The following is a 14,331-nucleotide window of genomic DNA, read 5'->3' on the forward strand; positions in this document are numbered from 1 at the left end:
GAAGGAGGGGTGCTGAGTACTTTACATACATTATTTCTAATCTTCACAACTCTACAAAGCAGGAAGTATTTTCTTCATTGCACAGATAAGAAAAATGAACTTGCTCAAGGACATACAGCTAGTCAGGTGGCAGAGAGATGGAATTCAAATCACTAAAATCATCCTGATTCTCAGAGGGGGGATGGAAAAAAATTGTGGTTGTAAGAAATCGTTTTTGGGGAAGGACAATTTATAGACAATACCATGAAAAAAACATAAACTAACAACATTAAAACATGAATGACTATACTGGGCAACAGTCATCTTGGAGCTCAAAACAAAAAAAGTTTTGTCTAAGAGACTGAAAACAAAAGCCCAGGCCGGCCAGCATGGCTCAGTGGTTGAGCATCGACCTACGAACCAGAAGGTCATAGTTTGATTCCTGGTCAGGGCACATATCTGGGTTGCGGGCTCCATCCCCAGTGTGGGCATGCAGGACGCAGCCAGTCAATGATTTTCTCTCATCATTGATGTTTCTATATCTCCCTCTCTGAAATCAGTAAGAATATTTAAAAAAACAACAACACAAAAGCCCAAACTAATGTAGAACCAAACTAAAACCAAACCAAATAAATAATATCCCTTAAAACAAGCTTCTTTAAAAAAAAAAAAAAGTGACTTAAGGTCATTGTTACATATATTAATCATAGAATTTTAGAAAACTATAGAAAATTAGAATTTCCAATATTGATAGCATACTAGAAAACTTTTTTGGTTATTTAGATTTTAAGTTCAACAACAAAAAAATATGCTGAAATACAAATCAAAACATCAGAATTTTTCATGATTCAATATTGTGCTGAAAATTAAAGTGGGCTGAACATATGATAGCAAGACATTATCAAGTATAGTTTATTCTATTAAATGTTGAAAAATCTTTGGGGAAACTTCCAAAAATACATATTCATCTGTATTTGCTTTTTCCTCCATTAAAATTTGTACTATGTTTACAATTATTTGTGAAGTCTTACTTATGTTTTTTTTTTTTTTAAAGCAACTACCTGTGTTCATCATCAGATAGAAAAGGGAAAACAGGATTACAATATCTATTAATAGAAAACATTTCCTAAGATGCTTAGGCACAGACATGTTGCTAGAAAAACATTGAATCAGATTCTGTGTTAAACGTCATTCTTCATATCTGATGCACCACGGCCGCTCTCACCATGTGCTCTAGATATACCCTTTCTGTAGCCACTGTACCATTTTGTTTTGCCAGGTGAGACTGAGAGGCCTGTGAAATGAAAAGACTCCTCGGGTTTCACAGCACTCTGAGCACATGTCCATGTTTGCTGCCCCCCTCCCCTTCCCTCTACCCACCAGTCAACTCTCCTTAGAGTCTGTCCCCAGCCCTTCCTTCCACTCACTCTTTGCTGTTCTTTCTAGATTTCCTCTTCCTTTATTTACATCTTGTCTTCTCCCTAATTTCTCCTTCTTCCGTTCTCTTTCCCTTGCTCTTTCCATCTATCACAGACTTCCAGGTAAGGGCTCTTCCTCTCCCCCCTGTTTTCTTGGGGAGAATCTGGGGAGCAGGCAGGACTGGATGGAGACATGTGGAAAACCTGAGCAGGCTGGTGACCATCCTTCCTTCAATCTCAGATTCTAGGTTGATATTTTATTTCAGATTCGGCTCAAGCTTTTATTTTTATTTTTGGCTCAAGCTTTTAGAGACGATGGCACTGCAGCTCCTTTGCTCTATTTACTGCCTCAGGCAATTCAGCCCTGGTCCCAAACAAACCTGCACACCCTGCTATTAAAACAGAAGTACCACAGCAAACTGTCACCCTCAAATAGGATTCTCCCTGACAGTTCATATCAATTCAATTTTCCTCATTTCATTATATTTCCAGAGATATCTTGGCTCCCTTCATAGACTGCATTACAGGCAGCTACCCAGCCTTGCCTACCCCTTAACCAGCCTATCTTCAGGGTGAAGTCCACTCACTACTGTTCTCTTTTCTTTGTCACAGGAAGCCCCTCTCCCTGCCCAATCTACAGGTCCTTTCTTCTTCTCCTGAAGTTCCCCCCTTCTTCCTGCTCCACTCTAATCTTTCCCCTTTCTTGAGTATTTCTGCTCTCTAACACTCTCTCTGCCATCATGTGAGCTAATATACTTTTTAATAGATTTAAGGAACCTTGTCAGAGCAGGCTGAGTAAATTCCTAGTCTATAGATAATATATACTTTTCAGTACAGCAATGACTGCTTTCACCTTTCTCTATCTCCGGGGAACTTTTTTTTGTTATTATTAAACCTCACCAGAGGATATTTTTCCATTGATTTTTAGAGAGAGTAGAAGGGAGGGAAAGAGACAGAGAGAGGGAAACATCAATGTGAGAGAGACACATGGATTGGTTGCCTCCCACACGCACCTCGACTAGGGCTGGGTTTCAGCCTACAACCCAGGTATGTGCTCTTGACTGGGAATTGAACCCAAGACCCCTCAGTCCATGGGCTGATGCATGATCCACTGGCTAGGGCTCTGGGGAGCTATTAAAAAGAACTATTTATCATAATAGTTTACATTCAGTAACAAGATTAAAGTATATATTAATATTAGCATATGAACTATGTCAATATTGTTGAAATATGTCTGTATATATTTATTTTTTTATTTTAAAAAAATATATTTTATTGATTTTTCACAGAGAGGAAGAGAGAGGGATAGAGAGTCAGAAACATCGATGATAGAGAAACATCGATCAGCTGCCCCTTGCACACCCCCCACTGGGGATGTGCCCGCAACCAAGGTACATGCCCTTGACCGGAATCGAACCTGGGACCCTTGAGTCCGCAGGCCGACGCTCTATCCACTGAGCCAAACCAGTTTCGGCTGTATATATTTATTTACTGAAAGATTTTAAATTAATTTTTAGAGAGAGAGAAAAGGAGAGGGGGAGAGAGAGAGAAACACAGTTGTGCAAGTGAAACATCAATTGGCTGCCACCTGCACGCCCCCTTACAGGGGAACGAGCCCGTAACCTGGGCATGTGCTCGGAATGGGAATTGAACCTGCAACCTTCTGGTGCATGGGTTGACACCCAATCAACTGAGCCACACTGCTCAGGGCTGAAACAGTATTTATGATAATATATAAAAAATCAAAAGTCACATATGGATTATAGTTAAGTAAAATATATATTTATATTTTAAAAAGTAGTTTGGAATTATGTAAACAGAACAAGTAAATTGCTGAAATGCTTTTAAAGAAACAAATCTGAATATGTATATTTAAATGAGTCTTGTCTATTTTATAATCAACTTTCTTGAAAGCCTATTTTTTTCAATGATGCTGTTATATCATCAGCTTAAAATATTTTTGGAATTCCTCTTCTAATATAACTATTAAAAGCCTAATTATTAGACAATGAAGAAAATCAGGCTCCATTTTAGCTATTTTAAAATTTGTTTTTTATTATCACAATAATTACTATAACCAAAGCCCAAAACAGTTCTAGCTAACTTGATTGGCCACTTTACCCCATAACCTGGAAGTCAAATAACTTTTTGCTATTTCTAAAACTTGTATCTGCCCTCAAAGCATAAAGATTTGCCATTACTGAAAAATGAACATGCTGCCCGGCCAGCGTGGCTCAGTGGTTGAGCATTGACCTATGAATCAGGAGGTCACAGTTCAATTCCCGGTCAGAGCACATGTCCAGGTTGTGGGCTCAATCCCTGCTTGGGGGCATGCAGGAGGCAGCCGATCAATGGTTCTCTCTCATCACTGATGTTTCTATCTCTCTCCCTCTCCCTTCCTCTTTAAAATCAATAAAAATATTAAAAAGATTTGCCATTATTGAAAAATGAAAATGCTGCCAGGCTAGTGTGTTCAGTGGTTGATCATCAACCCATGAACCAGGAGGGCACGGTTCAATTCCCGGTCAGAGCACATGCCCAGGTTGCAGGCTTGATCCTCTATAGGAGGTGTGCAGGAGGCAGCTGATCAATGATGTTTCTCTCTCATCAATGTTTCTATCCCTTTCTTTTTTAAAAAATATATTTTTTATTGATATTTTACAGAGAGGAAGGGAGAGGGACAGAGAGTTAGAAACATCGATGAGAGAGAAACATCGATGTGCCCACAACCAAGGTACGTGCCCTTGACCAGAATCGAACCTGGGACCCTTCAGTCCACAGGCTGACACTCTATCCACTGAGCCAAACCGGTTTCGGCTGTATTCCTTTCTTCGTCTCCCTTCCTCTCTCTCTCTAAAAATCAATAAAAGCATTTTTAAAAAAGAAAAATGAACATGCCACTAACATTGATACCAGTTTCAAAATGCACTAAACAATGGCAGAATCATAAGAATGAGTACCTGGCTTTCTAAAATAAAAACCTGAAGGGGATATCATTCTTTAGATGTATAAGTGCTAGTATTTTAGTTTGCAAACTAGCGACACTATTTTCTAATATGCTCTCTGAACATTTTTTTGACAATCAAACTCATAGAAACAGAAAGTAGAAAGTGGCTGCCAGTGGCTGGAGGGAGAGGGAAATGGAAAATTGTTTAATAGAAACTGGTTGTATGATAATATGAATATACATATGTACTGAAGTATACACTAAACAATGGTTAAGATGATAATTTTATTTGCATTTTACCACAATTAAAAAATGTTTTAATTTAAAAACTAAGTTAGATTAAACTTAACACCTACATAATAACAAAGTATATAAAAAGTTTCTAAGAATAGGTAAGATTATAAAAAACATACAATATAATTTATTAGTGCTTGTTCCACCATGTGGAAATTTTAAAAGTACACTGATAAAATAATATTATATCCTTCATATTCAAAAATGTAATTCTCCACTTTCCTTCACACCGAATTCCTTTCCTTGGAGGCATTTGATATATATACACGTTAAGATGTTTTTTTATTTTTGGAATTCCTCTTCTATTTCCCAGATACCCTTCCAGAGGCATTTGATATATATACACGTTAAGTGGAAGCTTATACCCTTTGTTTTTAACATAAATAAAAGTATGACATACACAGAGTACTGTTTTTTCCTATTTATATATTGGAATTCATTCTGTATTAGCTGTGGCAGTATGTTGAGATGTGGCAGACTGGCCTAATAGACTGTATTCTATTTTCTAATGCCTCTTATGATCCACATCATAGACATTTGTCTATGCCCACGCCTAAGAAATAGAATTTTCTGCTTTTTAAAATTAAATTGCTTCTTCAGAGGCCAAGTGACTCTAAATGCTGAAACTAAGTGATCTACTTTATTAAGGAAAAAATTACCTTAAAAGAAGCAAAGGCATCTGATGCAATATCAAATGTTGACAACTCCACATACTTAAAGAAATCTCTGAATTGATTAGAAAAGAGGATGATTTTGGCAAGTGGTTCATGTCGAATACATTCTCTCAGCATAATTCCACAACGTAAGGCAATCTGTGGGGCTTCATATCTAAAGCATAAACAAGAGATAGAGAACTCTGTTATCCTATTAACAAAATAATATTAATAGTATCAAAAGAACCTTTTCAACACTGCTGTTAATGGAGGCATAGATAGCATTTGTCATAGTTCTTTCAAACACCATTCATCCAATGCCCACTGAATATCTATGATGTGTGTGGTATTATTCCAGGTACTGGGGGTACATCAGTAAGCAGGCAAGGTCACTTGCTTCCTAGTGTTCCATATTTTAGTGAGATTACATCTGGTGGGAGAAGAGGCAGGCTATAAAAAATGAAAAGATAATTTCATTTTCTGAGAAGTGCTCGGAAACTAAGGAGAGTAAAAATAGTGTGACAGGCTGAGCCTCTCATGATGAGATTGGCATTTCCTTTGTGCCCCTCAAACGCTGCACCCAATTACAGGCCAGACAGAGCAATGCCAGGGATTTGCTTTATTGGGGGAAAGTATCCCAACCCTAATGCAGGCGCAGTTTAGCCCCGGAACAACTATTGCGTGATCTTATCGCCATTATAACAGTAAAAAACACAGGCTGGGTAGAGACTGAATACGCTAATGAGACATGCGACGTATGAAGAAACATGATATACTGTGCAAGCACCAAAGAGCCCCACCACTACACGCTTAGACATTATACTTAGACGTCATCTTTCCCGTCTAAAATCCTTTAAAACTGCTCCCCAGCCATTGCTCGAAAAGTAGCATCTTTCCTCTTTTCTAAGTGTTGTCTCCCTTTGTGCACAAAGCTTTAATGAACCTTCACCTGAGTCATGATTCTGTGGGTACTCTATTTCTATCCTGGAACCCAGGGCTCTGGTAACACCAGGTATACAGTAGGTCCTCGGGTTACATCGGAGATCCCTTCCTACTGTGCGACATAAAGTGATTTTTGCCGTAAGTAGAAACCCATCTACATAAGCACCTACGTCACTCACATGGAGCACATACACAGCAGTAATGAAGTGAAACAGTAAAAAAAATTCAAAAGAAAGATAACAATTCCTGACCTTTACTTGTGGTAAATGAATAATAAAAAACATAAAGCACATATGAACATACGTCGAAATGACGGAACTTTTTTTAAAATAAACAAATGGGAGATGGCCACGTGACCACGAAACGACATAACCACGAAACGACGTACGTTGAGTCCAACGTAACCTGAGGACTGCCTATATTTACAGTATAACTACTACTTAATTTAATTTACTTTAGATTGAGTAGCCAGGGAATAGGCAAAGCATTCCAAGCAAAGGGAACTAACTGTACAAAGGCTCTAAGGCAAGAACCAGCTTGATGAGTTATAGGAGAAGGCCAGTGTAGTTGAAGTGCAGGGCGAAGAGTAGTGAATGGTGTGCAATGAGGCAGGAGTGCAGAGAAGGGCAGTGGCCAGATAACCTACGGGACTTTGAATAAAAAGTCTTTGGAGAGTTTAAAGCAAGAAATTAACATAGCTTAATATGTGCTTTCAAAAGATCACTCTGGGTACCTATGGAGAATCTATGGTAAAACAGGAAAGAACGGGCTGGGGAACTACAGTGGAAGAGGGAGACTAGATAGGAGGAGGAACAGAAGTCCAACTAGAGATGATGATAGCTTGGAATGGGGTAGTAGTAGTAGAATTGCTGGCTGTGGTCAGGTTATGCATATTGTTTGAAGGAAGAGTCAACAGGACTTGCTGATGTAGCTAGGGCAGGGTGGGGAATAAATTTGGGGTGAAATTGAAGATTGAAGAATGAGTTCTGTGTTTTGGGCTTGAATATAATTGGGTAGATGGTGGTGCCATTCATTAAGATGAATAGACTAGTCGAGGAACAGGTTAGAAATTAAGAAATTAAGAGATAGTTTTTGACCATGTTAACTTTGAGATGCCTGATATCTAATTAGAGATATCTCCTTTGCAGTAGTATATACCCATCTGGAGTTCAGAAAAAAGATAAGGTATATATATATATATATATATATATATATATATATATATATATATATATGTGTGTGTGTATGTGTGTGTGTGTGTGTGTGTGTGTAATTTGCATATAATAGAAAACCAGTAATTAATAGTTGTGGATTGACTGACCCACTATAATCATGAAGTAGAATTACAGCTCACAGCAAAAACTACACTAGAAAAACACAATGTGTATTGTAGGAAACAATTCAGGAATAGCATACTAGACCTGTTCCATTTCTAATTTAATAACAATTTTTCAAGTGTCAAATTTAACAATGAAATAAATCTAGGTTTGAGTTCTACTACAGTGTATGATAAGGTTTTAAGAAAATGAACAATATTTAGCTCAAGTAAGACATGTCCAATATTGAAATGATACAGTTGACAATTGTGTGGTAAACACTGGAAGAATAGAACAAAGAAAGATATAGTTGTAAAATACTGGGAAGTGAGTACAGGGTTAAAAAAAATCTTTTATCATTTAACATTTCAGTTGCATACAATACTAGTTTTTATGGTTCTAGTACAAAGCCTATTGGAAAAAATAACTTTTAATATCTTAATTCTTTAAAAAGTGCTTTCCTATAATGTTGATAATAGGAAAAAAATGATATTTTTTCAAATTTGCCATGAATTCTGCAAGTTAGAAAGATTCTGAAAAAAATATTTTTAAAAGCAAAATAGACCACTAAGTGGATGCGAACTGAATAGATGAGAACTGAGCTGATAAGAAAACTGAACAGATGAGGAAAATCAAACATTTGAAAAACCAAACCAAACTGCCTTCATACAAAACTTCAAGATATTATTTACCAAGCACAAGATATAATGTCTTGCTGAACAATAAAGAAAAATGAACTATTTATAAGAAAATATTTACATGAAATTCAGATTCAAGAAGAAATTTTATTTTGCACAATTTAGAAAATATGCTAGTTTAGTTTACACTATCAATTTTATAGATACAGTAGAGGAAATGGCAAATAAGGATATTGAGAGAATGCATTAAACCAGGGTGATATTTACTCACTTTTGTCCTTTTTTATTCTGAATAATCTTTTAAAATATCATATGAGTATTCTTTGAATAACTGATATTAACATTAAATGCTAATATATTCAGGTAGGCGTGATTATTTTCAGAATATTAAAAAAAAGCCTATTTATAGTGTTTGAAACTTCTCTTAGAATAATTTGAAAATCAACCTACTGGCACACATGAAAGAGGTGTGGAAATACTAAACATGCTATCAAGAGGTGTATATTTTCTGAAATGTGAAGGAGAAAAGCATTGCCATTTATTCACAGATGACTTAAGAAAATATAAAGACTATTGGTTTAGAGCAGGGGTGGGAAACATACGTCCCGCAGGCCATATAAGGCTCATGAAATCATTTGGTCTGGCCCTGACAAGGCATTAGGGGTGAGTTAATTAAATGTTTGACCAAATATAGCAGCTAATTTTTTTTAAATTTCTTTATTGATTAAGGTGCTACATATGTGTCCTTATTCCCCCATTACTCCCCCAGCCCCCCACTCATGCCCTCACCCCCCTGTTGTCTGTGTCCATTGGTTAGGCTTATATGCATGCATACAAGTCCTTTGGTTGATCTCTCCCCCTTACCCCCACCTTCCCCTACCTTCCCTCTGAGGTTTGATGGTCTGATCGATGTTTCTCTATCTCTGGATCTGTTCTTGTTCATCAGTTCTTGTTCATTGTTGTTAATTATATTCCATAAATCAGTGAGATCATGTGATATTTATCTTTCTCTAACTGGCTTATTTCACTTAGCATAATGCTCTCCAGCTCCATCCATGCTGTTGTAAATGGTAAGAACTCCTTCTTTTTTACTGCAGTGTAGTATTCCATTGTGTAGATGTACCACAGTTCTTTTAATCCATTCATCTGCTGATGGGCACTTAGGCTACAGCAGCTAATTTTTTTTTAAGTTGATAATTTTGTATGGCCTGTGAATGATGTTATAAATATCCAAATGGCCCTTGGCAGAAAAAAGGCTTCCCACTCCTGGTTTAAGGGATCTGTAATACACATATATCATTTTAATCTGACTACCCTCCAGGATATTGGCTTTCGATAGCTTATTGCCTATTATATAAAGAGGTGGTCCATAAGTTGAGCCTATCTTAAGTTTAAAATTACAATAATAATAACCTTAGGTTTGGTAAAGAACAAATATTTATCTCATTTATTCTATTTATAGATAAGGTCTCATTTATTCTACTTATACATAAGGTTCCTAAGGGAAGGAACCATGACAAATATTAGACTTTGGAGACTATCCAGGAACTAGACATGATCAGTTCAGCAGCAATATGGAAAATGGCTTGGAGAGTAGGGGAACTAAGATTCCAGCTTGGAAGAGTCCAAGCAAGAGATAATTAGGGTCAGAACTTTAGTGGTAATTTTGAGAATGAAAAGAGTATATATTTTTTAAATATTTCAATTTTTTCTTTTTCAAAGTAATAACATGTTTATTATTGAAAAATTCAAACATTTTTAGAAATGCATAATATAGAAAGGAAAGAAAGCATTATGAACAATTTGGTGATGACTCCTGTGGTTTTTATTCTATTATAATGATTCTCCTTTTATGTTTTTCTTTTTTTTTCTTCTTTTATGTTTTAACCCAAACTTTAAATCCATTTTTTCATTTCCTGTTTTGTAGATACCATTTATTGTGCACTTGCTATGTTCCAGATATTGCATTCAGTATCTTATGTTATTTCATTTAATCCTTTTAATAATACTTAGGACCAGGTATTATTCTTACCATTTTATAGACGATGAAATTGAAACTTAGAGAAAATAAGGCTAGATTGCTCAAGGTTATTCAGCTAATAAGCGACAGAAGCAAGTTTTCAACACAGATCTGTTTCTAAATTTTATGTTTTGTGGGGGTTTTTTATTTGTTTGTTTTACTATTAATATATTTTTAATGAGACTTGAGGACTGTTTAAGTGTGAAGGGAGAGGGAATTATAGCAGACCCTGAAGACAGATAACAAGAAGCCCTAAATGGAATAGTTGTATCAGAATCAACTTTACTTGTCACCATTTTCTTTCTAGTTTAGCTTGAAATCCTAGAAAATTAACAATTTGTTAAAGAACAGCATTTTTTACTGAATTGTCTTTAGATATATGATAGTAACATACTATATTGAACCTAAGTCAGTGATGGTGAACTTATGACACGCGTAGCCATTTCTGATGACACGCGGCCGCTGAGGTGGCCGCATGCCGAGGATGAAACATTTGCTGTTCCTGAGGATGAAACATTTGCGAAATAATGTTTTTTCCTCAAAGTGACACACTACCCGAGTTATGCTCAGTTTTTTGGCGAAGTTTGACACACCAAGCTCAAAAGGTTGACCATCACTGACCTAAGTCTAACCATAAAGAATACAAGTCAGAAAGAAATTAATACTTGTCCATCATAGAGACTCATCTGGATATGGGATACAAAACAGGGCATAAAGGATTTGGAGCCCAAATTTTATGAAAAGACTATGAGTAAAGACTTTTGTCTAAATGAACTTTTCTCCTTGCCCAGATAAGTAACATTCCAGAGTAGTGAGAGAACCTGAGGACGAGGTTACTAAACTTCCCTCGGTGATCCATAAAGAATCATAACCAGTAGAGGATGTGCCAGAAGTCTAATATTAAAATCATAAATTTCTCCCAATAATCCTATTTATAAAAGTTTTTATTAAAATAATTTCTAACCATATAAAAAAGCAGAAAGTACAACCCCCCCCCCCCACAAAACAATGTACCCATCACCCAGCCTTAACAACTGTCAATATTTTTCTGTGTTTCTTTCATTTATCTCCTTAATACCCCTTTCTCCCTGTGTTTTTCTTGGCTGGAGTATTTTAAAACTTCATATTATATTATCATAACTCTACTAGTAAACATGCCAGTATGCATCTCAAAAATAAAAAGATAATTTTTAAATAACCACAATGTAATTATTAGACTTAAAAATTAACAATAATTCTTTAATAACCATACCCAGTCCATATTAAAGTTTTCTTGATTCACCCCTCCCAAAAAAAATATTTCCATAGTTAGTCTGTTCAAATAAGGGTCCTAACAAGGTCTACTTATTGTATTTGGGTGTAGTTTCACTTAAATCTTTAAACTTCTTTTCACTTAAAACAGTACCCTTTCTCCTATTTATGCCACTGACTTGTTGAAAAACTGAGCCATTTTTCCTGCAGAATTTTCTCCATTCTGGGTTTTTCAGATTGCTTCCTAATGGTGTCATTTAACTTGTTCCATTATTGCCTATATTTCTAGACTAAAGGTTATATTTAAAGGCTTTATTAGATTTAGATTCAATTTTATTTTGGCAATCATATTCTGTAGATGGTGCTGTATAGTTCATATCTCATCACATCAGGAGATAAACATTTAGCAATGCTAAGACTGAGCAATGGGCTCAGATGATGACAGCCTAATCTATATATATAAAAGCCTAATATGCTAAGTGTCTGACTGGTCACTATGACATGCACTGACCAGCAGGGTGAAGATGTTCCGTCTGGTAGGTTAGCTTGCTTCTGGGGTCCGGCCAATTGGGACTGGGTGAGACAGGGCTGGACACTCCCTAGAGCCCTCCCGTGGTCTCTCCCCAGTCACCAGCCTCGATCAGCCCCAATCGGGACAGGCAAGATGGACCTGATCAGCCCTGATCACTGGCCAGGCGTAGGGACCCCACCTGTACACGAATTTCGTGCACTGGGTCTCTAATCCATTATAAAGCTCCCCATCAGCTTTACACTTGATTGTTTTACCATTCATTGAAGAACACTGCCTGATTCAGTCATTTCATTAATGGTTACAAAAAAAGGTGGTTTACTAATTCTATCATTCCTTGTTTATTTATGGACTATAGTAGCTTTATAGAGAATAACTTTCCTTCACTCACCACAATATAATTATTTCATTGAAGATTCATAACAATCTACTGAAGTAGGTCTTATTATTGTCTCTATATTGCAATGAGGAAATCAACACTTAAGGAAGATAGATAACTTGACCAATATCTTATAGCCAGTAAGTAGCAGAACCCTGACTGAAAACACAGCTCTTTGTGACAATGCATAGTCAATGGCATATAATACAACATTATTTTAGTATGAAGGTAATATTACAAAGTTTATTCTTATTTTATAGATAAGAAAACTGAGGCTTGGAAAGATGCAATGACTTGCCTACAGTCACAGAACCAGGAAGTGCAAGAGAACAGGAAAAGAAATAATTAGAGAACAAGAAGGAGTGCTTATAACTTAAAAATAGGGTAGGTGAAATGAAAATTCAATAGTTTATCTTCAATAGAAGATAAAATTAAGAATATCTTCCAAAAGTAAAACAAAAAGACAAGAAATAGAAAAGAGAAGAGATAAGATATCAATCATGGAGATTCAACTCTGACCAATAGGAGACCTAGAAAGTGAAAACAGAGAAAATGAAAGGGAAGAAATTTTCAAAGAAACAATATGTGGGACTTCCCAAAGATGGTGGCTGGCAGGACGGAGGTGAGGGAGAGGAAGTAAATGAGTGAGGGGATGAAAGGAAAGTGGTGAATGTGTGTGGTGAGTGTGTGAGTGAGTGAGGGGCAGTTAAAATCGGCAGGAGCAGCAGGGGCTGGCAGACCAGGCTCTCTTGGACAAGGAGAGACTACCACCACTGCGGGCACTCCCCGTACTGCGGGACTCAGGCACGGAACCCACGCCATCTTGAAGGGGAGAGTGGCCTCATCTAGGAACTCAACACCACCACCCAGACAGCCCTTGGACACTGCCCGCGACCCGGCAGCCACTCCAGCCAAAATCCTGATGCCCCACCCGCAGACCCACAGACCCTACGACCTCCACCTCCAAAGAGGCACTGCTCCCGCAGCAGTAAGTGCATCTTCCCCTTCCCCAGTGGCAAAACTCCGGACACCACATTCGTCCCCTATGTTCATAGCAGCACAATTTACTATAGCTAAGATTTGGAAACAGCCTAAGTGCCCATCAGCAGATGACTGGATTAGAAAACTATGGTACATCTACACAATGGAATACTATGCTTCTATAAAAAAGAAGGAATTCCTACCATTTGCAGCAGCATGGATGGAACTGGAGAGCATTATGTTAAGCGAAATAAGCCAGTCAGAGAAAGAGAAATACCACATGATCTCACTCATTTATGGATAATAAAGAACATTATAACCTGATGAACCAAAAGACTGATACAGAGGCAGAGAAGCATCGAACAGACTGTCAAATTACAGCGGGAAGGCTGGGGAGGGGGGAGGGAGGTAAGAGATCAACCGAAGGACCTATATGCATGCATATAAGCATAACCAATGGACGCAAGACACTGGGGGGTGAGGGCATGTATGGGAGTGGGGGAGGGGCAATGGGGGGATATGGACACATGTAATACCTTAATCAATAAAAAAAAATTTACAAAAGAAACAATATGTGGCAGAATGTAAGCAGTCCATTGAAATCCATTCTTCTCTTCTTCCTGGGTACTAGGCTACATTTTTCAGATTCCTTTAAGAGTTAAGGGGCCAAGTGACTAAGTGTTCTCAAATGGAATGTAAATGGGACAACAGGAGCCATGTCCTGGCCTACCTCATAAATTCTATGTATTTTTGCCTTCCTGTGAGCCGAAATGACAATGAACAAAGTGATATTAACAACCACATGTTAAAGAAAGCAGAACCCCCTCATAACCTAGAACATCTGCTCTACACTATTAAGTAAGAAATAATGGTGAAGCCACTCCATTTTGGGGGGCTACTTTTTATAAAGTTTAATGTTTGTTTTAAGTTTAGCCTACTCTAACTAATACATAATACAAGTATATTTCCAATTTCACATAAAAA

At 37.2% G+C, this 14,331-nt stretch overlaps 1 protein-coding gene across 6 annotated transcripts in view; it reads right to left on the minus strand.

Moving 5' to 3' along the window:
- The window catches only part of CAB39L (calcium binding protein 39 like), a 172,035-nt gene that overhangs the window by 39,763 nt on the left and 117,941 nt on the right, over positions 1–14,331 (minus strand). For all 6 annotated transcript variants that reach the window (XM_079779126.1, XM_079779127.1, XM_079779122.1 and 3 more), the window contains one exon: positions 5,298–5,466. In XM_079779126.1, coding sequence (XP_079635252.1) covers positions 5,298–5,466 — 169 coding nt within the window. The remainder of the gene's footprint in view (positions 1–5,297; positions 5,467–14,331) is intronic.

Source organism: Cnephaeus nilssonii (genome assembly GCF_951640355.1).
Source record: "Cnephaeus nilssonii genome assembly, chromosome: 8".
In the NCBI taxonomy this organism is placed as follows: Eukaryota; Metazoa; Chordata; class Mammalia; order Chiroptera; family Vespertilionidae; genus Cnephaeus; species Cnephaeus nilssonii.